This window comes from Aulonocara stuartgranti, assembly GCF_965226115.1.
Source record: "Aulonocara stuartgranti genome assembly, chromosome: 17".
Lineage (NCBI taxonomy): Eukaryota > Metazoa > Chordata > Actinopteri > Cichliformes > Cichlidae > Aulonocara > Aulonocara stuartgranti.
This window is the reverse complement of record NC_138953.1, coordinates 10,325,387-10,352,289: the sequence shown is the minus strand read 5'-3', so window position 1 is coordinate 10,352,289 and position 26,903 is coordinate 10,325,387. Positions and strand designations below refer to the sequence as shown.

General features: G+C 41.9%; 2 protein-coding genes across 3 annotated transcripts in view; one reads left to right on the top strand and one right to left on the bottom strand.

The window, feature by feature from the left end:
* Positions 1–11,130, bottom strand: part of aspm (assembly factor for spindle microtubules) — a 31,301-nt gene extending 20,171 nt beyond the window's left edge. The window contains exons 1-15 of the mRNA XM_082510568.1: positions 10,282–11,130; positions 10,006–10,149; positions 7,705–9,250; positions 6,897–6,992; positions 5,800–5,901; positions 5,550–5,696; positions 5,212–5,451; positions 5,070–5,137; positions 4,822–4,963; positions 3,700–3,830; positions 2,846–3,021; positions 2,028–2,173; positions 1,693–1,778; positions 1,388–1,600; positions 217–421 (exon numbers count right to left, since the gene is read on the bottom strand). Of these exons, the coding sequence (XP_082366694.1) occupies positions 217–421; positions 1,388–1,600; positions 1,693–1,778; positions 2,028–2,173; positions 2,846–3,021; positions 3,700–3,830; positions 4,822–4,963; positions 5,070–5,137; positions 5,212–5,451; positions 5,550–5,696; positions 5,800–5,901; positions 6,897–6,992; positions 7,705–9,250; positions 10,006–10,149; positions 10,282–10,557 (3,718 nt within the window). The 5' untranslated portion in view covers positions 10,558–11,130. The remainder of the gene's footprint in view (positions 1–216; positions 422–1,387; positions 1,601–1,692; positions 1,779–2,027; positions 2,174–2,845; positions 3,022–3,699; positions 3,831–4,821; positions 4,964–5,069; positions 5,138–5,211; positions 5,452–5,549; positions 5,697–5,799; positions 5,902–6,896; positions 6,993–7,704; positions 9,251–10,005; positions 10,150–10,281) is intronic.
* A 3,464-nt stretch (positions 11,131–14,594) lies between these two features.
* Positions 14,595–24,961, top strand: depdc1a (DEP domain containing 1a). 2 transcript variants are annotated; one of them, XM_082509876.1, is made up of 12 exons: positions 14,595–14,889; positions 18,505–18,770; positions 18,898–19,042; positions 19,192–19,322; positions 19,432–19,562; positions 19,894–19,941; positions 20,113–20,250; positions 20,611–21,612; positions 22,158–22,330; positions 22,490–22,666; positions 22,888–23,094; positions 23,537–24,961. In XM_082509876.1, exons 1-12 carry the CDS (start codon positions 14,842–14,844, stop codon positions 23,672–23,674), a joined length of 2,604 nt encoding a protein of 867 aa, XP_082366002.1. In that variant the 5' UTR covers positions 14,595–14,841; the 3' UTR covers positions 23,675–24,961. The 2 variants fall into 2 exon arrangements, with proteins under 2 accessions (XP_082366002.1, XP_082366003.1); XM_082509877.1 differs by lacking the exon at positions 20,611–21,612 and having other exon boundaries at positions 14,605–14,889.
* The last annotated feature ends 1,942 nt before the right edge of the window (positions 24,962–26,903 follow it).

The following is a 26,903-nucleotide window of genomic DNA, read 5'->3' as shown; positions in this document are numbered from 1 at the left end:
ATACTGTGTTATTTATTTGTTACATTTCTTTTTTTTTCTTCTTCTTTTTTTTTTTTTTTTAAATAATTCAGAGTTCCTTTCATATTCACCGTTTTCATGTTCTGACAGACTACAAATGTCTGAGGTACAAACATCCAAGTGAACTTTTTTTTTTCCTCTTTAAATCCCCCCCGGCACAGATGGTTGCACTAAGGTTGCAGCACACAGCTGACATACCGTTTGGGCCTGTAAGCAGGGACTCAAAGGAGCTGTCGGAGTCGCTGGCTGAGCAGCTGAGCTCCAGTCGGCCTCTTGGTGAGCACTCGACAGTCTGAGTGGTGCGGTGACTGACAGACGCTTCTGGCAGGAGACCCGGGTGGTAGTGGTGGATAAGGTAGCACAGGACGCGGCCATCCGAGAACGTCACGGTGAAGTTCTCCACCTGCACACACACAGGCAGAGAGAGACTTTATTTATCGTTTCCAACTAGAGTTTTCTGAAAATTTCTCTCTCTATATCTATATATTACAATGTCAAGGTTGCGTTTTGTGGCAAATATGATAATTCCAAAGGTCAGCAAAAACCAACAAACCTGTCATTTTGCATCACACAAATATCATTTATATTTACAGTGTTGTTTCGTTTTGTTCTTCTGAAAGCCCTGAGATGCCACCGAAAAGCATATTTAGGGTTTAAGCTATAAAAAAAAAGAAAAAAAAAGAAAAAAAAAAATAGACATTGAAAGACGTTTTTCAACCACATCCAAAATTTGCGGGTTTTGGGTGCTCTAGCAATGTAGCCCACCACGAATTCCATGGTTCAGCTAAATGTATCCTTGTTTGGATAACTTGCCTACAACGCACATTGAAATGGGTAAACGCCTACACTGCCTGGGTGAAAATATATCTTTGTAACATTGTATAAAGTAAGTCACGTGAATGCACAAGGTTATCTTCCATGTTCTTAAAATCTGTGTCTAAATCATGATGCGGTCTTTGCAAAGGAGTTAGAATACATGCATTGCAAATAAACTGAGATTTAGTAGCCTAAAGTAGATAATTTATTTATTTATTTTCTTTATAAAAAAAAATGCAAACAAGAAGCTGCAAAGATTATAAAAAGATGAAGATGATAAGCAATGAGGAAAAGTGTGTAGATATAATCTAAAAGCGACACAAAACAATGACCAAAATCTACTGTATTACAGCTTTGTAAGATCAAGGTAACGTTTTATTTAGTGTGCATCAACCTCAAGTTAAAAAAAAAAAAAATGTAGTTAGTGGGCAAAGTGTAAAAGCAACCAGTAAAAGAGATAAAACTTAAACAAGCCTCAATTAAATCAGTTTAATTCTGAATGTGAAACTATTTTCTTTGGTTTCTTAGCTAAAATTAAACTATTTAGTCTCACCTGCAGGTTGTAAAAGTCACAAACGGAACGGACCCAGTCCATAAGCAGGGTAACTTTGGTGCTGCCATGTTCGTACGGGACTCTGGTTTTTGCAGGCGTCTGCCGAAGACCCCGATCGGCCTTCAGAGATGCTAGCCTCCGTTTAGTCCTCAGGGTTTTCTTCAGAAAGCCAATCTCCTGCTTGAGCTGATCCTCATTCAGAATCACCTCCACCTGAACATATGATGCAGTAACACCATATCAATCAACTCTCTTCACTTATTGGGATGGGGGTTCTCAAATGGGGGAAACAAAGGCATACACACATGAAATGCAAAGATGATTTTCCACAGCAGGCTCAGCGTCTTTTCTCTGTGTCCATCCACAATGTCTCTTGAATCAATGGTTGAGCCTGAAAATAAAAACAAAACATTTAAATACCATCAAAGCAAAGTTCTGAATTTTCTTTTCATGTAAGCTCAATAAAGTTTAGTAAGAAAGAAAGTCAGCAGACTACAAGGTGATATAGAACTTGTTTACACTCAAGGCAAAACTATAGCAGTGAGATTTCCAAAGAAAGTGTCTGAATATAAAACACAACGAATATGTTCATATCTTAAACAGTATATACAAATTTGATTTTCAGAAATTGATTAATTACCACGTTCGTCCTTCAGGTCGATCCCTTTGCTTTTGAGAACTTGTAGAGCGACATCGACGTTGTGGACCTTCTGCAGGCGGCTGATGGCCGGGAGGCGGAGCTTCACAGATAAAGTCCAGTCCTGGACAAGGAGCTCCATCACTCTCCTAAAGCAAAAAGATGATCCTTAGCTTCCATCATCATCATCATCGCTTCAACTGATTTGTCATGCAATGAAATGTTTATGTCACACATTTAAATCCCACAGCAGCAGCAGCTAAACATAAACGAGTATCTAATGAGAACCTGATCCACACATACAGGGCTAGTCAAGGTCAAATCCAGCTTTTGCCAATTTAAATCTGGCTCATGTCAATTTGAATTCTTTAAATACATTTAATTAAATGCTGTTATAACCCTAACTACATGTTGGCCAATCAGAGTACAGGACAACATTAGGGGCAACATACCCACTTGAAATACAGGATATTTAAAAAAAAAAATACCCATGTAATTACAAAACAGAAAAATATGTAACATTAAATTGCATCATAACCTGTAGGGAACCTGACACAAATAAAATGGAGTCAAAGATTTGCTCTGAAAAAAAAAAAAAATTTATTTAACAGACTCACAGACACAAACTGAACCACTGTCAGGGCTGTCAAAGAGCCAATCCTTCAGTGAGAAATCAAGGAAGGAAATCCCCTGTCTGAAACCACCTTGTCTGAGAGTCCTTAGCTCCCAATTCCCTTGCCTATCTGAGCCTGACCTCTGAGAGAAGCACACACGCATCTGGGATCCGAGCATCGCATTAAAATTCATGCCGACACACTCACACTAGACGAACGCCACATTTTAAGTCAACTGCCAAATTCTTCACAGCGAAGTCGAACTCGTCCAGGGGCGTCTGAACGTGGGAGACGGGTAACCCGAGGTAGCTGAGGTGCCGCGGGAGGATCCCCTCTCCGCTCAGGAAGTCCCTTGAGAAGGCCAGCAGCAGGTCTTTACTTGCCTGTTAAATAAAAATGTAAAAAAATTGAGCAGTACATAGCACGACAGAGGTTAACACAAGCCAAAAAGACCAGAAGAGGGGAAACTGTTTTTCATGCTTTTATTTCAGTCACTCTTCGCCTCCCTCAGTAAAACCTCCCTGGATCGTCTCCAGCTTGTGCAAAATGCTGCTGCGAGGCTCGTTACCACATCCTTCGAGACCTCTAACGTCACACCTCTGCAGATCTCACTGTGCTGGCTCCCCATTAAATTTCGAATTCAATTCAAACCTCTAGTTTTTATCTTCAGGCCTCTTCATGGTGAAGCATATCTGTACAGAGATTAACTTTTCACCAGGACTCTTGGGGCGCCTGATCAGAGCTTATTATCCATCCCTAAATCTAGAAGAAAAACTAATTAAAGCTAACTGAGCCTTTGCAATCGTGACCCTTACTCTTGAAATCTCTCTCCTCGATTCTTTGATCCATGAGCTCAGTATACTCAAAAAGCAGTTCAAGACTCATCTTTTTAACCTATTTAAGCTTTTTTTTCTTTATCATCATTCCAAAAGCACAATGACATCATATGCTCTCCCATTCAATACCAAGAAAAGAGTAACTATCTTAAGCTTTTATTCAATGTACAAAAATTGTAATTTTCCACAAATGTTTGTTGGTGACACATTGTGTCTCTGGCGTACCTTGAACTCAGCATCAACACAGAACAGACAGGGGTCGTGTTCAATGAGCCGGGACTCTTTGGCTTTGTCCAGGAAACACACGAGCAGCAGCAGCTTCTTCAAAGTGAAGCGGGACAGCGCCTCCTCGTGGCCTAACCGAGAAAAGGTAAACAGGCATTCATACAGTGACAATCAAGACAATTTCCAGTTTACAAAGGAAATCTTCTTATTTTGATCACAAGATATCCTTGTTTTAAAAAGTAGTCTTTACACTCCCAAGTTGTTTGAATTATTTAATTGCAAGTGGGATTAAAAAGGAGTTCCAAACATCTACAAAATCAGGAAAGTATTTCCTTCATCCTTTGCTCTGTCATCTGTCTTGGGCTCTTCAGCATTATGTTCCCAGATTAATTTTAGGAATAAAACAACATTAGAGGTTTTGGGACATTAATCCAGTGAATCCAAAGTGATCTTTAAGCCTCATGAGAACTAATCACATTCAAAAAGTAATCGGTTACTCAAAGTGAAGAGGGGAAAAGAAAAAGTGAAACATCCTGTTTTTCACCTGAGTGTTAATCAATTATGTTTGTGTTTGGAACATTTGAATAATCATGATCATCCAATAATCATCACATCAACTGAAGCAACTGCAGCTGCACATTTCAGACAGTTATAGATCTGGCAGCATAACATTGAGCATCATGCACACTGCATCTATATTTATTATTTAGTTATATTTATTTGGTTGTGCTGTCCATTTCCTCATCTATTTTACTTCTTTTTTTTCTCGGTCTAATAATATAAAGCACATCTATTCCAGTGCAAAATGTCATTGTTGTTGTGTTGTTAGAAGGAAATTAAAAGTTTGAGTCAGCGAAGGAATAACAAGAAGTCGGTTAATTAAGGTTGCACTCGTGCCCAAGTTGTTAATTTTCTATAATAAAGTGTTTCTGTCTGGTGATGATAAAGGCAAACCAAGACTTGTGCTACAGCTCAAGTGGGAAATTCAAAAGCAAACCTGGGCTGATCAACACACAAACAATGCCCCATTTTTAATTACTTTGAATTCAATTAAACTAAAAGTCTCGGCTCTCCTGGTATTTCTATTAGCTCTGACGCTGACCCAACATCCTCTCAAATTACCATCTTTGTAAAGGTGGGGCACTCGGGGGTGTCTGAACTCTGCAGCAATGTCCGGGTTCCACAGCAGTCGCTGGAGGATGAACACAGCCAGGCCCAAGGTGTCGCTGTTGCTTTCCAGTGAGATCAGCTCTCCGTAGATCGTCTGAAGATGAGCAATATTCAGGGTAAAAATAAATAAATAAATAATAACAACATTGTTGGAAATGGCAAACGCTGAACATTAGAAGAAAACACATGTGTCAGAATACCTCAAGTCCGATCCGTAACCACAGAGGGTTGTACGAGAGGAGCCAGTTGAGGACTTTTTTACGTTCACCTGAAAGATGACACGAACAGGCCTTAGTGACAGGAATCTCAGAGCATTGAGCTTTCATTAAGCAGGACTCTTACCTATGTCCTTCCAAAGGTGGCGGTCCTTCCTGACAAGCAGTCGCCGGGCCTCCACCTCCAGTTCGAGCCTCTGAATGGCCTTGACCATGGCGTCAGATGTGAACAGCTGGCAGGCGGAGCGACGGAGGCGATTTAGCTTGCGTCTGGCTGTGTAAGTGCTGAAGGACATCTCCTCTTTGGTGGGAGCTTTGGGCACACTATACTTGTCGTCACCGCCCATAGCAAGGGACACAGCATTTACTACACGAGACACACAAGAGGAGGGTACAGATTTAAGAGGTTAGAGATATTTAAGGTGTTACCATGATCTTCTCATGTTTGAGCCTGCTGCCTGTTACCTTTGGCGACTTCGGTGTTGACCTTAAAGTCATCTGGGGTGAGGACGTAGTTGATCCACCATGTGAAACCCCTCTCCTGCTTCTCTATCCACCTCTCGTCGTAAAACATGTTCTTGGCAGCAAACGGCATCGGGTGTCTGGGTAGAGCTGAAAGAAAATAGTACAAAAACAAAAAACAAACAAATTAAAGATAAAAGCAAATCACAAAGCTCATTTCACAGTGTTTATGATTCTTCCAATGTTCACACACCTGTTTGTGCAGGCTTAATAAAGCTCAGCTTCGACTGTGCCACAGCGATTACTTTTGCTGTCGTCATAGAGGGAGCACCAGGTGCCTTTCGAGATGGAGCACCTGTGAACAACAGAAGGAACTGTTATTGACGCCATTATCCTCATCATCATCAGCTGCTCCCTTTATGAGTCGTAACAGGGTATCATCCTTCATTCACACACACGTATGTTCTATCACACTTCCACTGACTTTCACTCTTCTTCCTTCCCTCAACTAATCGCAGCAGATCGCCGAGTTAAAGTTCTTCCTGTTAAAGGGGAGTTTTTCCTTCCCACTGTCACCAAATCCTTGCTCATAGTGAGTCGTGTGATGGGTAAAGATAGTTGAAGAGACTCCTATCTGACCATACCTTTCAGCCACCCTGAAATTCCTACATGTCTTCATACATGTCTTGCACCACCCTCACATACTTCACTTTGACTCCTGACTCCCACATAAATGACCACAGTTCCACTCTTGGCACACAATCACATGAAGTATTTGGTTCTTTGCTGCAGTTAAACATATATTATGTTATATGTGTTATATTATGCCCTTTTCCAGCTCCATACTTTTATCTTTGGACTCACACAGATCAAAATAATCTGTGTTGGTCTTATGGCTGTGATGGAGTAGTCAATTTTCTTTAAGGAGGATGCTTATTGAATGAAGTGACTCAAAGCATCTCTGATAACCATAATAAGAAAAAGCTAAATGATTGACTGGCAACCTGTCAGCCTGGCATTCACCCTGTGACAGCAGGACTACGTCCATCCCCTGCAACCCTGAACTGGATAAGTGATTAAGATAGATGATAGCACTTCATGTCACTTTATAGGCTAAACACACTCTTTTCCAATCCTTTTAATTAAGCTGTTTTGTTTTTTCCCCACCAATGGTACATTTCCTATCAAAGTCAAGGAAAAGAGTTTTTAGCTCGTACGAATGACTTGTATGCAAGCTAACTTATTACTTAAAACTTTAGCCCTGAGCTGTACGAATATCCATTTTTGTAACAGTGCAGAAAGGATTATAAGCATTATTTAACCCCAATTTTTCAACATATTCCTGTATACCTTGTGAGACTGCTTTGGAGTGTGGTAGCTTAGCCTGGGCGGGAACTGCAGACTTCATAGTCCTTAGAGATGATGCGGTCACTGAGCAAACTGAGCCTACGGGGAGGGATAGAAATTGCATCAGACTTCAATAAATCCACAATATAAGGACATTAACCGTCAGCAGGTTATTCACCTTCAAACTGCCAATATTACAAACATGGCCTGAAAATAACACCCCGTGCTCCGAGTCCAGCACCAAAGTTTAAAATAACGATATCTTTTCCGTTCTTATTTTATAACCCTGTGACAGACTGAGAGAAACTCCAGCTTCCCATGATGGATGGCTAAATTTAATTTTTTCTGTCTGTCATTTAGCCCTTTGTTTAGGGAATGAAATCTTTTTAAAATCAACTGAACTGTCTCTGGTTTTGTAGCCAGTTTGCAAAACTGATGTGACAGATAAATATCCGCCAGTGACATCCACTAATAATCAGTCAGCAAGGACAACATCGGCTGATACCAACATCAACCGATACTGGCATGAGCCATATATCACTATCACCAGCAACCCTTTTATTGAAAGTGAAATAAATAAATAAATAAATATGTGATACAAAAAGAAAACAAATGTGTTGAGCATAAGTAGCTTAAACAATTCAAAAGGAGCTGATTTAAAGTTTGTGGAGATATAGTCTAGATTTTTTTATTCCTCCTCTCTCTGAACATAATAGAGCTGTTAGTATAAAGCATATCTAAAACAGCAGACACACAAGCTACAGCCTCCAACTCAACAAAGACATGAACAACCTTCTTGAAGGAGGCTCACCTGATGTTCTCTGCCTTTGTGATGCACCTCTCCTCTCCTGGACTGATCGGGAGGGCTCGGTTTTCCCAGGAACTACCTTGCTCCTTTTTACCTGCTTGGTTTTCCTGTCATCTTCACTCTTCCCATCAGTTTTCAGAAATTCCTCACTCTTCCTCTTCTTGCTCTTCGCTACTACGTTAACGGGAAACAAGTCTTCCTGAACATGAGGAGGTGTAAAAACTGCTAGGGGCTGCTCGTACACTTTAGATTTTGACAAAAGGTCATGATGATGAGGAGAAGATGAGCTCACAGGTGTTGGAGAGGCGACGGTAAAAGCAACAGGAGCAAGGACTGAATGAGGTGGGGACGTTACTGAGAAAGAAAAGCGAGAAGGAGCCACAGGTGGAGGGGAGGAGACAGGGAAGGTGATGGGTGCAGGTGAGGCAGCGAGCCTCGGGCTGGTGCTGGAGAAGATAAACTCTGGGACCTGAGGTTTGTCATCACACGGGCTGATTCCTTTGTCCGAGTCGATGACAGGAAGGCTAGGACTTTCTGGACCTGACTCACACGGACAGCTGCCATCAGACAGCTCCAGCGTATTCTGCAGGAGCCTTCGTCGTGACTTCTTTATTTTCCTTCCACTTGAACCATTTGCCTCCACCGGTGCCTTACCCTTTGTCACTGTGGCAGAGGTGAAAGAACCTTTTTTTGTCCCTTCAGGAAGTTTATCAGCCTCCGAAACACACAGCTCTCTCACTTTCTCTGCTTTTTTGCTGACAAAGAAAGTAAGTCTGGGCTCGCTGGACTCTGACAGCTCAGGGCTACCAGATGACGCTTTGAGGACATCTGTGTCAGGTCGACAGCCGTGTTTTTCACTGTTAGATTCGAGCGAATCTGAAAAGTTACAGCTCGAATTATTATCTGGAGGGCTGGTGTTAACATCGATCAGATCAGAGTCGATGAGAAACAGGGCCTCTTTCAAAGACGGGAGGGGGCTTCTAGGTAACTCACTGTCAGCAGCAGCAGCTGCAGACTTTGCAGTAGCAGGGAGTGGGATTTCTGACTCAATCCAAGGCATGAGCTTCTTAAACCTCTCTGGCGTCCCAATTGGCGACAGCGTCCTGTTGAGGATTTTGGTAAGATCTTTGTTTTCAGGTTTTCCTGCAAGGACATCTGGGCTCGCGGACATGCTACCAGAGTCTACCACCTGTGCAGCCGGGACAAGCAAAACCAGCGGAGAGTTCCTATTAAGTTGTTGGACGTTCTCCTTTTCTGGCAAGACCAGAGACTGTTGCTCCTGGCTCAGATTTAAGGCTTTCTGCTTGTCTGATTTCAGGCAGCGATCCCCAGCGGGGCTGTGCTTGATTAGGGACCTCTCTATGGCACCTTTGCCCTCGTTAAGTGAAGCGAGCGGGCTGCGTGGCTTGTCTCGTTTGTACTGTGGATTTCGAGACACTTGGAAGGTTTTATTGGCAGCCATCTTGAGAGGGGGGTGCTCGACCTTCCTTCTGAGTGTTGTCATTTTTTCACCCTCTCTCTTGCTTTTGATTGTGTCCCATAAGGTCTTCTGAAAACACACACATTTTCAATGATGTGTAAAGTTGCAGCCTACAAAACAAATCATATAAGCTAGGCCTCCAGTTAAGGCTATAACTGCCTCATAATAATCAGACTAAAGAGTCATACCAGTTATTACTGAAAGCACACATCACAACTGCACTGAACTCACCAAATATCACCAAAAGCCTTACTTTTGTATCTTACTGTTGGTACAAAAAAGGCAAGGCATTTTCTCATTTGAGGTCAAATGTGATATTCTTTACCTAAAATAGCTTAAAGTCATTCATTCACATAGAGCCTAACTTAACCTCAAGTGAGACAGGCCAGTGGATGCAATGTATGTTAAAAAACACTGTTACAATAGGCAACATTAAAATTAAAAAAAAAAATAAAAAAAGCTGAAGCCAGACACAACACAATGATGAACATCCTGATATAAATATATCTCAGTTTTCACTGAGTCTGTCATTACGTGCACATTACAATTTACAGATCAATGACCATATTTCATATCCAACAACTTGTCTTGATCTAAAAATGCTTTTGTTTTACTTTTCACATGGTTTCACTTCTGTTTAGTGACTGACATAACCTCCGATGATTAACAGTGTATTTTGGAATAAATAATGTCTTCACTGCTGCTTTCTTACTTGGCAGCTGCTCATCAAAACATACTGCAAAGTGAAGGCGGAAAAAAAAACTTCAGCTATCTGAGAGTAACATTAGCTGTAAGAGCCTCCGTGTAAAGCTGTGGATGCTTACCTTTTTCCTTTTTGGTGCCTCTGCTCTCCCCAGCAGGACAGCCTGGTGTTTGAGGACACCACTGGCATTTAAGACGATTAGCTCTCTGATCCCACCTTCTTCGGTTGGCGTCCAGGTCACCACCAGAGTGAATGAGCCCCCAGGCTGGAAACAAGGACCGACTCTTATAAGCAGAAATCTTTAAGAGTGTATTTAATGATATGAAAATCCCCGTGGATTTTGGAATCTGGTGTGTGAATGGGTACTCGTGTATTTTCTGTATAAGCTAAAACATACCTGGATTTTGAACGTGCTGCAGTCCACTGAAAAGCCTTTACTTGAGGGGATCTTATCAACAGAAACCTCCGCTGCAGCATACTCTGTAGGGTTCTCAATCCTCAGAACAGCCGACTTGGAGGTACCCAGCTTAACCGACCCAAAGGTTACGAAAGGAGCCTTTGAAAACTGGATCAAACTCAGGACAGGAACATCGTTCTCTTTGTCTGTGTAGTCTCTCCTTGTTGGACTGAAGTCCAAAAATCCTCTCTGTCCCGAATGTACGCCTTGTGCCATTTGTAATTAATAAAGTCAATCTTGTAGCTTATAAAATGAATTAGAAAAAAACAGCTTAGTTAACATTAATTACATGTTAACTGTTTCCAAATGGCCGTTTAGACCCAACACTTGTTAGCTAGCAAACGTTCACTCTCGCTTCCTTCGACAACACACTGACAGACAATCTAGTTTGAAATTCGGACGTCTTGTTTATTGAACCAATGATAAACGAGAGATAACGACCCCGTAACCAATGGGTAAAGAGAATGCATTGAATCCGTATGAATACACGACGGTTGACCAATCAGCAAGCGAATACGTTTTTAAAACGCCGTAGGCTACGCCCACACCACGAGGCACAGAAAATATGTCCACTCTACTACGTGAAGAAAGTAGAGCCATAAGCAAACAGACCGCAAACGTGTCTCTCACCGTTTTAGAAGTAACTTGCTGCTCGCTCAGCAAAGTCTGATAAAAACTGTAATTCGAATTTCTAAATGACTTTTCTGTTGGTCCCGTATTGGCCATAATTAATAGGATTTTAGTGTTTCACCACTATGCGAGCATAGGGGTTCTGTCAACGACTCGTGCTTCTCATCCCACGGATAGCTCGCCGTGATCGTATAGTGGTTAGTACTCTGCGTTGTGGCCGCAGCAACCCCGGTTCGAATCCGGGTCACGGCAGATTTTTCCCTGCAAAAAATATTATTTAAAAAAAAAGTAACACAAATCCTGTCGGATCAGACATATTTTAAGTTATTTCTGAACTAGGAAGTAAAAAAAACATAACTGAATTGTAATTGGAAACCAACTTTAACTAGCACTTTGGCTGTCGTCCTTAACACTTGTAAGATCTTTATTCGCTCTCTAAGATACGATAAGATAAGATAACCTTTATTACAAAACTAAATTTGTTTTGTCACAGCAGGAAGTGGACAGTGCAAAAGTTATGTAGCAAAAATTTGAATATAATAAGAATAAATACAGTACACAACTGTACAGAATAAAATCAAATACTATAGTGACGAGTGCATACCCCAAAATATTCCCGTTTGTCTTTGTGACATATAAACTGGTTGTGGACTTCGGGAGGTCCAGAGAAGGTCCACTGCCGGTTCAGATAGAGGGGGAGGAGGTGGTCAACAAGTACAAGTACCTCGGGCTGTGGGTGGACAATAAACTGGACTGGTCATGCAACACAGAGCACCTGTATAAAAAAGCCCAAAGCCGACTGTACTTCCTCAGGAGGCTGAGGTCTTTTAACATCTGCAGGAAGCTCCTGAGGATGTTTTACCAGTCGGTGGTTGCTGGAGTACTTTTCTATGCTGTGGTGTGCTGGGGGAGCAGCACAGCAAAGAAGGACTCATCCAGGCTAGAGAAACTGATCAGGAGGGCTAGCTCTGTGGTCGGCATGAAGCTGGACACTCTGGTGACAGTGGCAGAGAGAAGGACATTAAAGAAACTGATGGACATTATGAACAATGCCAGGCATCCTCTGCACACGGCCATAAACAATCAGAAGAGTCTGTTCAGTGACAGGTTGCTTCTCCCAAAGACAAGAACTAACAGACTTAAAAACTCCTTTGTCCCACACGCCATCAGACTGTTTAACTCCTCTCTGGAGGGGAGAGGGAGGGGAAACAGGAGGACAAAGGAGGGGGAAACAACTAAGCTGTAGTGCCTCTTCACCTCACTGTGCAATACCTTGTGCAATACTTTTTGTAAATAGTCAACAGTGCAATAGACTCAATACTTGAAATGTGCAATTCACTTGTATTTTTATTTTTATTTTTATTCCTATTTATTCTATTTATCCCCTTTGTATATTTTATTTATATTTGTCTCTGTATTTATATATGTGTGTGTGTGTGTGTGTGTATATATATATATATATATATAACATTCTGTAACTGTAACTTCTGTCGGTGCTGTGCTTTTTGGAAATCGAAATTCCCAGAGGAACCCACCCGAGGGATTAATAAAGTTCTATCTTATCTTATCTCTTATCTTAAACAAGCGTAAAAACAAAAATACTGAAATTACCAAAGAGTGGCTAGGTTTCCAAAAATGCAGTAGTTCCCTATTGTGCCCAGCTGGGGGCAGCCTTTCTCATTATTTCAGCAACAGCTTGTCGATTTCCGTTCAAGTCATACAGTAAAGACACAAATACAGTCTTCTCGGCTGGGAATGAATTAAATCAGTTCATTACGCAGTGAATGAAACGTTTTCAGTTTTTTAAATAATAACTATAATGATAAGCAGAAACTCGATATTACACTTTTCAGCACATACACAGCAGACCCAGAATTCTAACTTAAATCTTAAAAATGATTGAAAAGGACCCCTATCAAGTATTGTTATATATGACATTACTGTAGATTGCCTTCACTGATGCATTTTAGTGATCTATGCATTTTATTTGGCATTTTTATGCCGAATGCCCTTCCTGACCCAGCTCTCCCTGAGTGGCTCAAGGCCCTCGCTGTAGCTATGTTCACTTATGCAGCAATCCAAAAGCAGCATTTTACTGTTGTAACTCATCCATATGATGTTAGTTTTGCCTACTTTGTGCATCAAAGGTGGGTTACAGTTGCAGACTGGCTTCCTTCAAGGGGAACCAAGACAAATTATATCTCAGTCTCTGATTTCCTCAGTTAGTCTGCTGACTTGATCTATGGAGCCCATCTTTTAGGGCCTTTGTGGCCTGAACATCTGGATAGCAGATAACGCATGAAAAAAGTGTGAGAGGATTGGGGGGGGGGGGGGGAATTATTGTCTGGAAATCTTGTTTGGGAACCACTGGGGAATAAAAGTTATCATCTCATAATCCATCAAATGAGCCACAGATATTTTCAATGTCAAATACCAATAGAAAAAATGCAACTGTAAAAATACAAGGGTGCATAAAATAGGAAATATCTTGCCACTCAGAAAATTGGAGCAGCTCCACCAACCCCAACTTAACAAACCAAGATGGTGATATTTCAAGTAAACATCAGTAAAACTGTAAAAGCTTCAATATGTACTGCTACTATTGAGCTTTTGTGACTCGCTAAATGAGCCAATCGCAGAGCATTAGGCTCTATCATTAGGATAGAAAGCCAAGCATTCAGTCTAGGACTCATGTCACTTCCAACTCCCAACTTCGGAGGCAAGTGGAAGGAATCATTACTGTGTGGGCAGAGTCAACCACATCCTCCTGGTATCTATCCCTTTAGAATTGTCTCTAACACCCACTGTCTTTTTTGTCTTTCATCTCTTTGTGGCTGTAAATGATTTCCCCTACAGAGTGCTTTTAAAGATATGCTAATGTAAATTCCATGCCTCAGTGAATGCAAAAGGCCTCCCCAGGAGGACTTGCTCCTTCACTTAAGACAGGCTGGAACAGAAGGATAGTCCGAACAGTAAAACACTCACATCTTTATATAAAATGTATAATTATTAATTATTTTTATTAGAAACCTTTTAAATAGAAACCCATGTGCAAAGAGCATGAAGTTTAAATATAGGCTCTGGTGATGAGCCTGGTTCTGTAGCTGGGCTTTGTAGTCAAATATGTTTGAGTTTTTGGTTGAGGAGGAGCATCCAGTGTGTTTAAAAGCAAAGATTAATGAGGTTTTTAAGAGCCATCAGAGTGCAACAGTCAAAGGCATACTTTTAGATGTTGCATTGGTTTACAAGTATAATTATACAAATCTTAAATTGGCATCTAGATAACAAATGCATTATACCACTGGCTTATAATTACTGAATCTTCAGGTCTAAAACACAAATACAGCGTATGATAGAGGTGGGAAATTCCTGGAATTAACTTTAACAGCTTACGTGCCGGTGATTTAATGAATATTATTATATAAGAATGCGCAATGTAACGAAAACTGAAGAAAAGGGTACCGTAGCACACGAGGAAATACACCTGCATGGCCTTTCAGCATATAGCAATACAGTCATTTTCTACAGCTGACACAGCTGTAACTAACTGTAGACCTAAATTTAGTGTCAACTGGGAGAATTTTCAAATAGCCATACTACCAAATACCCCACAGTCCACTTTTTGTTTTGATCCTCCACCCTCTTCCGTTAGAGGCTGGTCACGTGACCAGAACGTCCATCCAATCCGGTGGCAGAAGCACAGGGCTCGTAATTTTGAACAGATGGGGAGCTGCCAGGCTGTGGAGAGTTTCTCCGTAACTAAACTAAAGGTTGTAGCGAGAAATGCGTAAATATTTCTTCGAGTGATGGATAGTATCCGTCGCTACAGCGAATGAAGGAAACCCTTAGCGCTGCCCTTCCGTGATAAATATGAGTTCTCATGTTATCAGCCCTGGACCGTACCGAGCCACGAAATTGGTAAGTTAAAGTTCACGAGCTAGCTAATACCTAGCTACCCAGTGTAAGATCGTCATCAACGGAAGCGCTAAACTGAGCTGCAGCTGCTTTTAAACACACGCGTTTTGCCGGCTTCTCTAAAAGCAATACTGCAAGAAATTCACAGTAAAGTATCCTCTCTGTGTTTCAGCGTTGCAAAATTGTGGCTCTCTCTGATTTAATATCATCTTCATGACTTTGTTTCAGCAACAAACGTCACCTGTAATCCAGCTAACGAGACCGATTAGGTTACATGGCGTTTGAAAACTGGACCTCAAAGTACGAATTTTCATTAACGACACTGATGTGATTTTAATCCAATATATGCGGTGATGTCTTTTAAATATATATGTCAACAACCTTTGTTCAGTGAGCTATAGACACTCACATATTTGAGTTTCTAATAAAAGAAATTCACTGGGATGGTGGAATTGGAATATTTAGAGCAATTCTGTTTACAAATATTAGTTCATTCATTAAGATCAATCCTTATCCTAAACCAATAATGTTTGCAATTAACGTCCCATGGCTGCTCGATTACTCTGTTATTGTATAAGTGTAACAGATGCGCAGGTGTCATAGGGCTGACAAATATGGTTCTTAAAGAAACTGTGTTTATATGTTTTTAAAAAAGAAAATTCACGATCGCTCGTAATCGGAAGGTTGCCGGTTCGAGTTCCGTCTTGGACAGTCTCGGTCGTTGTATCCTTGGGAAAGACACTAAACCCGTTGTCTACTGGTGGTGGTCAGAGGGCCCGGTGGCGCCAGTGTCCGGTGTTCCAGATCTACTGGCGTTTAGATCAACTGGCGTTGGTCGAACAGATGTGTGTCAGTCTTGCGTTTCAGGAGCTGCTACCGACAAACCAGCAAAAAAACGCCAAATGTGTCATCTGTGACATTTGTGAGGTTGTCTCAAACACACTCCGTCAGTCTTGATGCTGTTGAACAACAAAATGCTTAAAAATGTGGCGAGTTTACCTGGTGATATCCTCATGCGCGACGCGATCGCGAAAACAGCAAACAAGTAACACCACGCCGTTGTTGTTCACAGGACACAAAGAGTAAACGATCGGGAGACTCTTGTCGTCGTCATCGTTCCCCTCGCACGGTTTATTTCTCCGAATTCAGCGTTTTTGCTTCACAACTACAGCGTGCTGTTTACTTTGTGCACTAACATGGAGTCGAGTCAACCAGCGCCACCTCTGGCCAAGTGCCACAGCCTACAGCCAGATCAACCTGTGACACACATCTGCACCACGTTTGAATTCGTGTCATGCACATTTGTACCTTTCAATTGTGTCTGTTTGTGCGTCATGCAAATAAACCTTTGAAAAGAATGAAATGATATCATATATTCCTTATTGGCCTACATTTGTACAAAATTCCAAATTATATACACAAAGTCATAGAAATCACCACTCCAATTGGTCATCATGATTTTGATATTCTCTTTTTCCATAACAATGAAATACGCCTTGGACAAATATGACACATCAATATTTCATTAGTGTTGTAACATCACATGTCGCTAGCATAGTCTGTCTGTGTCTTTTCCCTGAAAATGAATATTTCCAGCCAATATAGGCAATTCATCAACATGGCTGGAGTTATATACAGTCTGTATAAGTGTGGTTAATCTAATGAACATTTGTAAGGAGACGGCAGTTACTGTGAATTCACAGCAGTTACACAGTGATTAGTAATAAACAGCCAGTGAGAGTGAGTGGATATGACTGTTCCCACCACTAACACATGACCATAGGCCACTACTAGATTAACTTGTGACACATCTGCACCTGCTGCTATGATCACAGTGAGTAGAGGCTGAGTGGCTGCACTTACCCCTGGTACATCCAAATCTGCCCACAAACATGTTGAAAGATGCAATGCCAGCAATGTGGATTGTCAACACTAAAAACAATCAGTAAGCAAAGACAACAGGGATCACTTTTTTCTGTTTATTTAGCACCCACAACATTTGTAGTCGCCTTCTGCACAAGGGAAGTCCACACACACCGTGTGGTACCACTTTCCACAGAAGGTGCAATCTGCAAGATTGAATGAGATTGTCAGAGTCATTGTCTGGCTGTTTATTACTAATCACCTGCTGTACATTCACAGTAACTGCCATCTCCTTACAAATGTTTATTAGATTGACCACACTTATGCAGACTGTATATCACAACCAACTCTAACATGTTTGTTTGCAGAGGGCAGACACAGACAGACTACGCTAACGACATGTGATGTTACAACACTGGTGAAATATTAGTGTGTTCACGACATTTTTCGTATGGGCAAAAGTATTGATATCAGGATGGTGATTCTTATGTGTATGTCATTTGGCATTTTGTACAAATGTAGGCTGATAATAAATATATGATATCATTTCATTCATTTCAAAGGTTTGTTTGCATGACGCACAAACAGACACAATTGAAAGGTACAAATGTGCATGACACGAATTCAAACGTGGTGCAGATGTGTGTCACAGGTTGATCTGGCTGTAGGCTGTGGCACTTGGCCAGAGGTGGCGCTGGTTGACTCGACTCCATGTTAGTGCACAAAGTAAACAGCACGCTGTAGTTGTGAAGCAAAAACGCTGAATTCGGAGGAATAAACCGTGCGAGGGGAACGATGACGACGACAAGAGTCTCCCGATCGTTTACTCTTTGTGTCCTGTGAACAACAACGGCGTGGTGTTACTTGTTTGCTGTTTTCGCGATCGCGTCGCGCATGAGGATATCACCAGGTGAACTCGCCACATTTTTAAACATTTTGTTGTTCAACAGCGTCAAGACTGACGGAGTGTGTTTGAGACAACCTCACAAGTGTCACAGATGACACATTTGGCGTTTTTTTGCTGGTTTGTCGGTAGCAGCTCCTGAAACGCAAGACTGCCACACATCTGTTCGACCAACGCCAGTTGATCTAAACGCCAGTAGATCTGGAACACCGGCAGCCTCGCCTCTGTCAGTGCGCCCCAGGGTGGCTGTGGCTACAATGTAGCTTACCATCACCAGTGTGTGAATGGGTGGATGACTGAATGTGTAAAGCGCTTTGGGATCCTTACGGACTAGTAAAGCGCTATACAAATACAGACCATTTAACATTCACCTTTAATGGTGGACCTAAAGGATAGATCACCTGTCAATCCGGTTGCTGTCAAACCTCCAGTCCATCAGTGCAGGAATTTATTTCACAACTTAAGTGACTTCTGCAGGTCATTGGTCTTGTGATTCCTGAATCTGCAATATGCCTGCAGAAACCAAAATAGTTTGTTTTAAAGTAAAACTGGTCTTAACGCTGCACATGCTTTTTGAATTTTGTGCATAATGAGCTACCAGTTGATGAAATGTGTACCAACGCTTGGCTATATCTGCCAGCATCTGAATCAGCAGATCCTGTGCTGGCTTAATTACAGCTTAGCGATCTTCTCTATAGTAGAAGCGTCCTGTCTTACCCACTGTTACTTCTCACGGTCAATTGTCATTATATTGTTGTGCACTTTTATCAGCTTTCCAATGGAGCAATTCTGTACCGTATGACACATTGTTATCTTGTTTCCTTGCTTGAACTGTGCGTGTCCTGTTTCAGTGGAATGAGGTGACACGTTTGTTTCGGGCTGGCATGCCCCTCAGGAAACATCGCCAGAACTTCAGGCACTATGCTTCCTGTTTCACTGCTTCTGCTGCTGTTGATTGGCTGCACCAGCTGCTCTGTAACAACAGCAACTTTGGCCCCGACGTTACCAGGCAACAGACAGTTCAGCTTCTAAAGAAGTTTCTGAAGAACCATGTGATTGAAGATGTAAAGGGACGCTGGGGAACAGAGGACCTGGAGGACAACAATGTGCTGTACAGGTAATCTGTTGGCAGAAATGTGCTTTTGGGGATTATTTAACAAAACGGGGCTTAATATGTTGATTGTGCTCCACACAGCATCAAGCAGTCTGTTTTTTTTTTTTGGTTTTGTTTTCTTTGTCCACAGGTTTCCTTCCACTTCTCCTCTGAAACCCATCCCCTGTTCAGCTCCAGCCTCAGAGTCCAGATCCATAAAAAAGAGACCTTCATTCAAGGACAAAGAAGGTTTCTTCAGGTTTAGAAGCACAAGAAGGCAGGAGAAAGAAACCCAGGTGAGTTAGATTTATCACTGTTTCAATTTAAAACAATAATATGTTGCATTTGAGAGAAAAACAAGTTCATAGATGCAGTTTTGCACTAATAGAAAAAAAAATAAGATTCACTCTGTGATGTTGGTCCTTGTTCCGTACATGTGTTTCAGGAAAATGTGGATCCTGCACTCCGAATACAGCAGGAAGGCGACAATCAGCCAGAAGAAGAGCAGCAGAAACAGAGACGAGAGCTGACAGTGGAGGATGAACAGGAGATCTGGAGAGACATCACGCTGACCCAGTATAAACACACAAATCTAACCCCCCAAAAAACCATTCTGTGCAAAAAAAAATTTAAAAAAAATGAGAAAGACTTCCATGTATATCTAAAACTTGTGTATGTGTTTCAGTCTTCAGAGGATTCTGGATGTTCCATCTCTTGACGAGGTTTTAGACCATCGTTATGTGAATCCACAGAACATCATCCACAATATGACCAAAGTCAACAAACACGGAGTGGTCACACTGGACGACAAGACCAGTAGGTTCACACACCAGTATAAAGGAAAAAAATGTACAGGATAGTTTATGTATAAAGACCTCATCTTTGAAAAAATACTTTTTACCATAAGGATGTGCTTTGAACCACATACTAAAGTCCTAGAAGTGCCATTCTCCAGTGTAAAAGGCCAAAACAACATAATACATTTTTTTTTCTTCAGGTAAAAGTGTCTGTGAAAATGTGGTGTTTCTGGGCAATTTTGAACCAAAAAGTCTGGACATAATTTAATCCAGAGGTCTCGAACTTAAATGAGTTTGACTCATTATACTGTAAACCAACAAAGAGTCTAACATTAGAACTGCCTCCATAGATGACCTTCCAGACTGGGTTCTGTCTGCCATGAGGAGCCTGGCCAATTGTGAGTAGCTGCAACTATGTCCTGCATTAACAGTTTTAAAAGGAAAAAGCTTTTTTTTTTTTATTATTATTATTTTTTTAATAGATTTTTTTTATGTGGTTTAATGGATCTATTTACTGAAGATATTATTCAGTGTTGTTACAGTTGCAGTAACATGGTGTTTATTTCCAGGGCCAAAGTACAACGGCACACAACAATCCTATCCTGGCTTTGAAAGAGATGTCTTCAAAACAGTGTCCGATTACTTCTACAGCCTCCCACAGCCACTGCTCACATATGAACTGTATGAGCTGTTTATCAATGTTCTAGGTGGGTTTGCTGCTTCCTGTTAATCTTTTAGGCCTTGCAGAATCTACATGTTGGTGTTGTGTTAGGATCAAATTCGGCTGCAGGTCTCTTCTGACATGTTGTCTCCAATGTGAGTTGAGTGTTTGAGCTCTAACAGTGCTTTGTGACCCCCTAACAGAAGTTTCGGTTGTTTGTGGAATCCTAACTGTGATGTGAGCTGCTGCACTTTTTGTTTTTGTTGTGCCTGATCAGCTGTATGAACAGTAATGGTTTGAACTAACTAAACCTTCTCCTTCCCCTTTGCTGTCTGCTTGCACTGACACCCTGCCTGCCCCCTTGGCTTTCTCTGCCCCCCTTCTCCATGTCTTCATTCACTTTCAGTGTTCTGCGGCTACGTTGCAGCGCCTTCTATGCGCCAGCATTTGAAGCGCAAGAAATCAGACCTTCCTGCAGTCCCCCCTCCAGCCAAGTCGTCTTTTCGCTCCACGGAGTGTCTCCTCCTGTCGCTGCTCAGACAGGGGACATGCGACGAGACAGAATCCCCCATGAGGGAGGTAATTGGTGGGAAACTTCAGTCCCGGCTGGCAGCACTGAAAGGAGGCGGCGGTGCCGATGACGGCCCATTAGGAGGCAGCTGCATCAGCCTCAGTACAGTTGTTCCCACAAGACCTCAAACAAGGAGTTGGTCCCTGGAAACAATCCTGGATGACTCTGCCCCTCTTACTAGACAACAGCTGTTTCAGTCCAGTGACAGCCTGGCATCCTTTGCCTATAGCAGCAGGAGCCAGGACGACAGCTCTTCCATCACAACACCTCACACTCGTTCATTCGGGACATCTGTGTCCAAACCAGCACCCATTACTTCTGAAAACGCTCCAGGAGTTACAGCCAGAAACAGGCTGTCTGTCATACCCTTGGCTGGACTGTCAGCTTCACACAGGTCTCGTTCCTTACGGCCTCACAGCTTCAGCAGCTGCCTGGACATCGTCATAGAGACCAGGGAGGAAGATGTCAAAGAGCTTAAGTGGCAGGGTCGAGCAGCAAGCTGCCTCAGTGTAAACTCTCCTTCCAGTCAGTGTCAGGCTTCCTCAGCTTCACATCCTCCATCACTATCTTCCTGTCATCCCTTCTCTTCCTCCTTTCGTCCTTTCCCTTCTTCTTTCTCATCTGCTGCAACCAAAGCACAAGGGTCTAATGCTGCTACAGGACCCAGACCGGCCTCCAGCACCTCTAACCTTTGGACGCTTCCTGCACCTGCTGCTGTTCGCCGCTGCCTCAGTTCTCTGGAAGTGTCCCACCTGTCACAACCTGTTTCACTGCTCAAAGCGCCTGTGTCTGTGTCCGCCGGCAACTCCCAACCCCCCAAAAACCAAAATGAGCACAGTAAGACCCTCTCACCTCTACCTGTCTCTGTGTCTATGTCTAATCAAATTAACCTCATCTAACATCTCACCCCTACTAGCTCCAGTTTGTTCCCTCACTCAAAGCAGGAAGGCCAGTTCCAGAAAATGGCCTCTGTTTTTGTATTCAGCAGTTGACCTTTAACATTTAACAACAGGAAAAAGGCAAAAGTCTGTTTCACAGATCATGTAGCTGCAGCACAGTTTAGCCAGATAAATAGTGCTTGTTTTCTCATACAGACCCCCAGATTTCATTAAAATCTATAGAAACAGTCTAAAAGGAAGATGGCATAGGAGTCCTTCATTCCTGGATGACAGTCGTGCTGCAGTGTCATGTTCACAAGCTTTACCTGCCTCAATTCACACCATAGCTGTAGTCGATTCATTTTCTCATTCATCCATTCATTGTGTAGTCTAGCAAGTGTGACGTAGCAATGGATGAATGTGGTGCTGAAGTGTGGTTCTTCAGTTTGACTGAAAACACTTACTTGCGTGTGCGTGACTTTCTAACGGTGTTCCTGTATGTAGGCGTTCTCCAGCCTCAGTGTGAACGTGTAGCCATCGAGGCCCTGCAGCTCTGCACCCTCCTCCTTCCACCCGCCTCCCGCAGGAAGTTGCAGCTGCTCATGAGGATGGCGTCACGCATCAGCCAGAATGTAGACATGCCTCGCCTCCACCCTGCTATCGGCACCCGGACATTGGTAAGGAGCTAGCAAATATTTTTTGTTCCTGTCTAATACTCTGAACATTCCCTAAAGAAGTGTGAGCACAGACATGTATGTCATGTTCTTTTATCATGATGTCCCTGTTTGTTTACCTTTTATTCACTTGTGTATCTGGATGTTTGTCGTGGATTTCAGATGGTTCACACATTTTCAGGCTGTGTCCTGGGCAGTGCTGAAGAGTGTGATTTGGATGAGCTGTTAGCAACCAGGCTGGTGTCATTTTTAATGGATCATCAGCAAAGCATCCTCTCAGTCCCAGAGTACCTGCTTGGTGCCATCAGTGACCATATACAGTACCTACGAACATCACAGGTATACCTTCAAACTGTAAACCACAACCAACTAATTCTTAAAGAAGCAGAGTAAGTGATACCCTGCATGTCTGTTCAAATACAACTGCAGAAGCAAGCTGATAGCTGTGAATGCTCAAAAGACACCTTTTCATGCTGCTGGAGGAACCTGCCAGCTTCATTGGGAGCTTTAAAATCTGTTAACATGTTGATTTCTTCATGTTTGTACTGTCCTGATTTCAGGTCCCAATTGACTCTGTTTCAAAGACTGACAAAAGCGATCCGGTTTGCCCTCCATTGCCGGTCTACACGTTCTGCCATCAGATCAGTGGCGCTGAGTTTGAACAGCAAAAACTGGAGTCTTCTCAGAAGGCCATGGAGGAGCTGCTAGAGATCCTGGTGACAGATCAAAACATCAGTGAGAAGGACAGACGCAAGAAACTGAAACAGGTAACGGTCTACTGAAAGTCCAGGCGATGCCTCAAGTCTGGTTCTGTTTGCACACAGATGCAAAGTGAATAAAGAAGTGTCCCTCTTCCTGTCTTGATTTGTAACCCTAGTACTTGACCAATGAGTTTCTCATCAAGTTTCAAATTTCCTTCAGTATGGCGTGATGTTTTAAACTGTAACAGTGGTAGCTAACATGCCAAACCCCATGGTTTTAAACAGTCTCCCACTTACTTATGGGAGAGGTAACAGTGGCTGTCTTTGATACACACTCACACATATTTGGTTTTGAGTCAATTTGCAGTGTTTTCAACTTGAAAGCTATTTTCAGTAGCCTTCAGATTCCTGAAGTTCACACAAGGATATAACAAGTCACTTCATATCCTCAAAAATGCTGGAAATCTGCAGACTCAGCAAAGTGTAATTTTCTTATTGTTCTCCTAAGTTTCAGAAGCAGTACCCAGACATCTACAGGCAACGATTCCCCTCCCCAGACCGAGAGAGCAAGACTGACAACAAACCAAAGATTAAACCTCCACTCCTCAACATCAAGAAGACCAAAGCTTTCAGCATCAGGAACTGAACGACTGCAGGAGGCGCGCTCTCGCCGCTTACGTCGTGATCGCTGCACTGATATCACACTCCTGGCAGGACAATTGAGAAGTCGTTTTTCCCATGGCAGCCAAAAGCAGTGTGTTACATTGGAAATGCTGTTTTTACTGTTGTGTTTATTGTAAGTAAATGTAGACTGGATGATTTTAACAGGAGTTGATTTGTGTATTCATGTGTTGTGTATATTTGTATTGAGTTTTGTGTGCTGACTTAGATGAAGGCTTGTGACCGTAGCTCTACAGAGTCGCTCATACCATTTACATGTTTTATGAAGAAAGGTACTTTACCTGTTGTCCCCTCACTTTTCTTTTCTATTTGTATCGTGCGTGCGTGCGTGCGTGCGTGCGTGCGCGTCACTTCAAGTAAGAAGCAAGCTCCAAAAGGCAATTGGGAAAAAAATATGCAATTCTAAGATCACTGGTCAATATGGGAGCAATTAGATTTCTTAATTTATATGAATGTCGACAGCAGGAGGGAGTGCTAGTTGTTGTTTGTTTTTTGTTATGTTGATGTTTTTTTGAAGTTTCAATATTTTCTATCATAGATGCTTAAGTTTTATTTGAAACTATTTGTCAGGCCTGATGTTGAGCATTTTCTTTCTTTGCCCTCATCTTATTTTTCCCTCTGTCAAGTATGGAGTTTTTAAAACTCTTTTTGAAATCTTAGTTTTATTTCTTGGTGATCTTTTTTCAGGATGCCAGCTTTTTCATATCTAGCTCAGTTATTTAAATCGCGTTAATCTTTCCAGTTTCTTTTTACTTCTTGAGCTTGTGTGTCTCATCCCTGCTTTGTTTAGTGGATTGTTTGCACTTGGAGCTAGGCCAGCATGCTTATGTCAATCACCAGTGTGGTCATTTATACACACTTATTAGACTTCCCAAACCAAGTTTTTCCATCAGACACCTGATATGCCCTTGGTATGGGTAGTGCCTTGTGAGAGCTTGACCTGAATGCGCATCCATTCATTTCAGTGCTGCATGCTGACAGGTATTTGGTAAACTGAGGGGAATTACACAACTCATGTCAAGTGTCTGAAGAAATCTTAATATTCAAATGGTGTCAAACGCTCTTTTATTTATCTTAAGCTACATGAAGTATTACTTCTACCCTGGTATGTTTGTGTTTACCTCAGATCAGATGGTGCATGCATGTTTAACCGCACACGCACTCATCATCGGTGTTCTACAACTGTTCCTCTACATTGTTTACTATGCAAAGTCCTGGGAAATAAATTGTTTTTAGCTGTTCAGTGTTTCAGTGGTGTTTGTATTGAAGTGACAGCTTTATTTAGAACATTATTATTATTATTATTATTATTTCTGGTGTTGAACATCTACCTGGCAGGATTTTTTTCCCTTTGATATTAAATTGATGTTTGTGTTGGAGAGATTTTTGCACTGATTTTAAATTATAATCGAGCAACCCCTAAATGCATTTTGTATCCTGGAGACTGTTTAAACCTAAAAGCAGCTTCACAGTTTTATATTAGCGGGCAGTACCATGTGACTTCTTGTTTCTAAAAAAACAGCATCCATTTATTCCAGTGTTTCATGCTGACAGGTGTACGCTGGGGTGAATTACACAACCTGTCTCAAGTATCTGAAAAAATCTCAACAAATTCAACTCCCAAGTGTCAAACTCTCCTTTTTTATTTATCTTAAGCTGCATGAAGTATTACTTCTCCCCTGATATGTTTGAGCTTACCTCAGATCAGATGGCGTGTGCATGTTTAACCACACATGCATTCATCATCGGTGTTTTGTACCTACATTGTTTCCATTGCAAAGTCCTGGGAATAAACTTGTGTAGCTGTCCAGTATTTCAGTAGTGTTTGTACTGACAGGACAGCAATAAAGGTACACGATTACATCTGCCTGGCCACCAGTTAGGTAATATTACCTACTTCTTTTTACGTTACTCTGATGCTCCTGGTGGGAAGATTATAATAGAGAATCACTTAGATGCATTTAATATCCTGAATATTCCTTAAACCTAAAAGCTGCTTCACAAAGCAGCAGGCAGAACAAACACGGGCAGCCAGGCCGCTGCTAAAGAAGCTCGTTCAGTGTGCCCGAAGTTTCTCAACTTTTTGTTACTTGTTAGAAGTAACTATAATCTGAGTGTAGCCAGTCAGAATTAAACCACAAAGTTTATTATTTGCAAATGTGTAAACTGGCGGGCTTCATGATTTCATATTTTTATTGTCCTCTATTACCTCCGTGATCTTTCTTGTGATCCAATATTTACACGATACTTCTTCCATGGCATCATAATAACAACCATATTATTATGCCATGGAAGAAGTATCATGTATCTAAAGGATGGACACAGTATGATTTCCGATTGATTTCTGGATTCTGCCTTAAAAACGTAGGTTATAGCATTTTGGCTGCTGTCTTGTTGGATTTTGTGATCCAGAAGCAGAGATATTTAGATGTGACAATAAGTTGCTAAATGCCTGATAATTTGTGCCAACAGATTATTAAAATACTAGAATTAAATTCACTAAATCTGAATCACAAAATAAATGGTTGTTTTGTGTCTTAATGTTTGTCAGATTATGCAACTGAACGCGCTCCAGTAGACAGCAACACTACGATCGCAGTCAAGACCCAAAAGTCTTGTCTAGATAGCTATCAGCTTTTAGGAAACAAACAAAGAAACACTTTGATACGGTTCCTTGACTTACCCACCTTCATTTCTTGTGATACTGCAAGCCGCAGGTGGTAGGGAAAGCATCTCAAACCAATAAGAATTCCACCTGTTGCAGGATGAAATGCAGCCCATTTGTGTGTGTGTGTGTGTGTGTGTGTGTGTGTGTGTGTGTGTGTGTGTGTGTGTGTGTGTGTGTGTGTGTGTGTGTGTGTGTGTGTGTGTGTGTGTGTGTGTTACTCTCCTTCCTCACTGAGTAGCTAATTAAAATAGTTTCTCAGCCTTTGTCAAAGCTGTCTGGAACTAATTAGATAAGATTCTTTCTGCAAGCATATCCACCTTCAAACACACTGCTTTTAAAGGCTGAATTTGCTAGTTTGACCCACATCACTGGTGAGTGTTTGTGTTCCCAGACCTTGTTTAGGTGGGCCGGAGAAAGTTCTGCAAAGAGCCGGGGGCCTGGCGTCTGAAAGGAGAGGACACAAAGCTGGCTTGTTCAGCTCTGGTTAAGACTTGGGGGGAGGTGGAAGAGGTTTGGGAAGGGGTGC

Bases quoted from the DNA above. Each gene is read 5' to 3' on its own strand.
- depdc1a (XM_082509876.1), top strand. From the start codon at position 14,842: ATGAGTTCTCATGTTATCAGCCCTGGACCGTACCGAGCCACGAAATTG. The intron at 18,771-18,897 runs GTAATCTGTTGG...CTTTGTCCACAG, and splicing joins GACAACAATGTGCTGTACAG to GTTTCCTTCCACTTCTCCTC. The intron at 19,563-19,893 runs GTAGGTTCACAC...CTGCCTCCATAG, and splicing joins CACACTGGACGACAAGACCA to ATGACCTTCCAGACTGGGTT.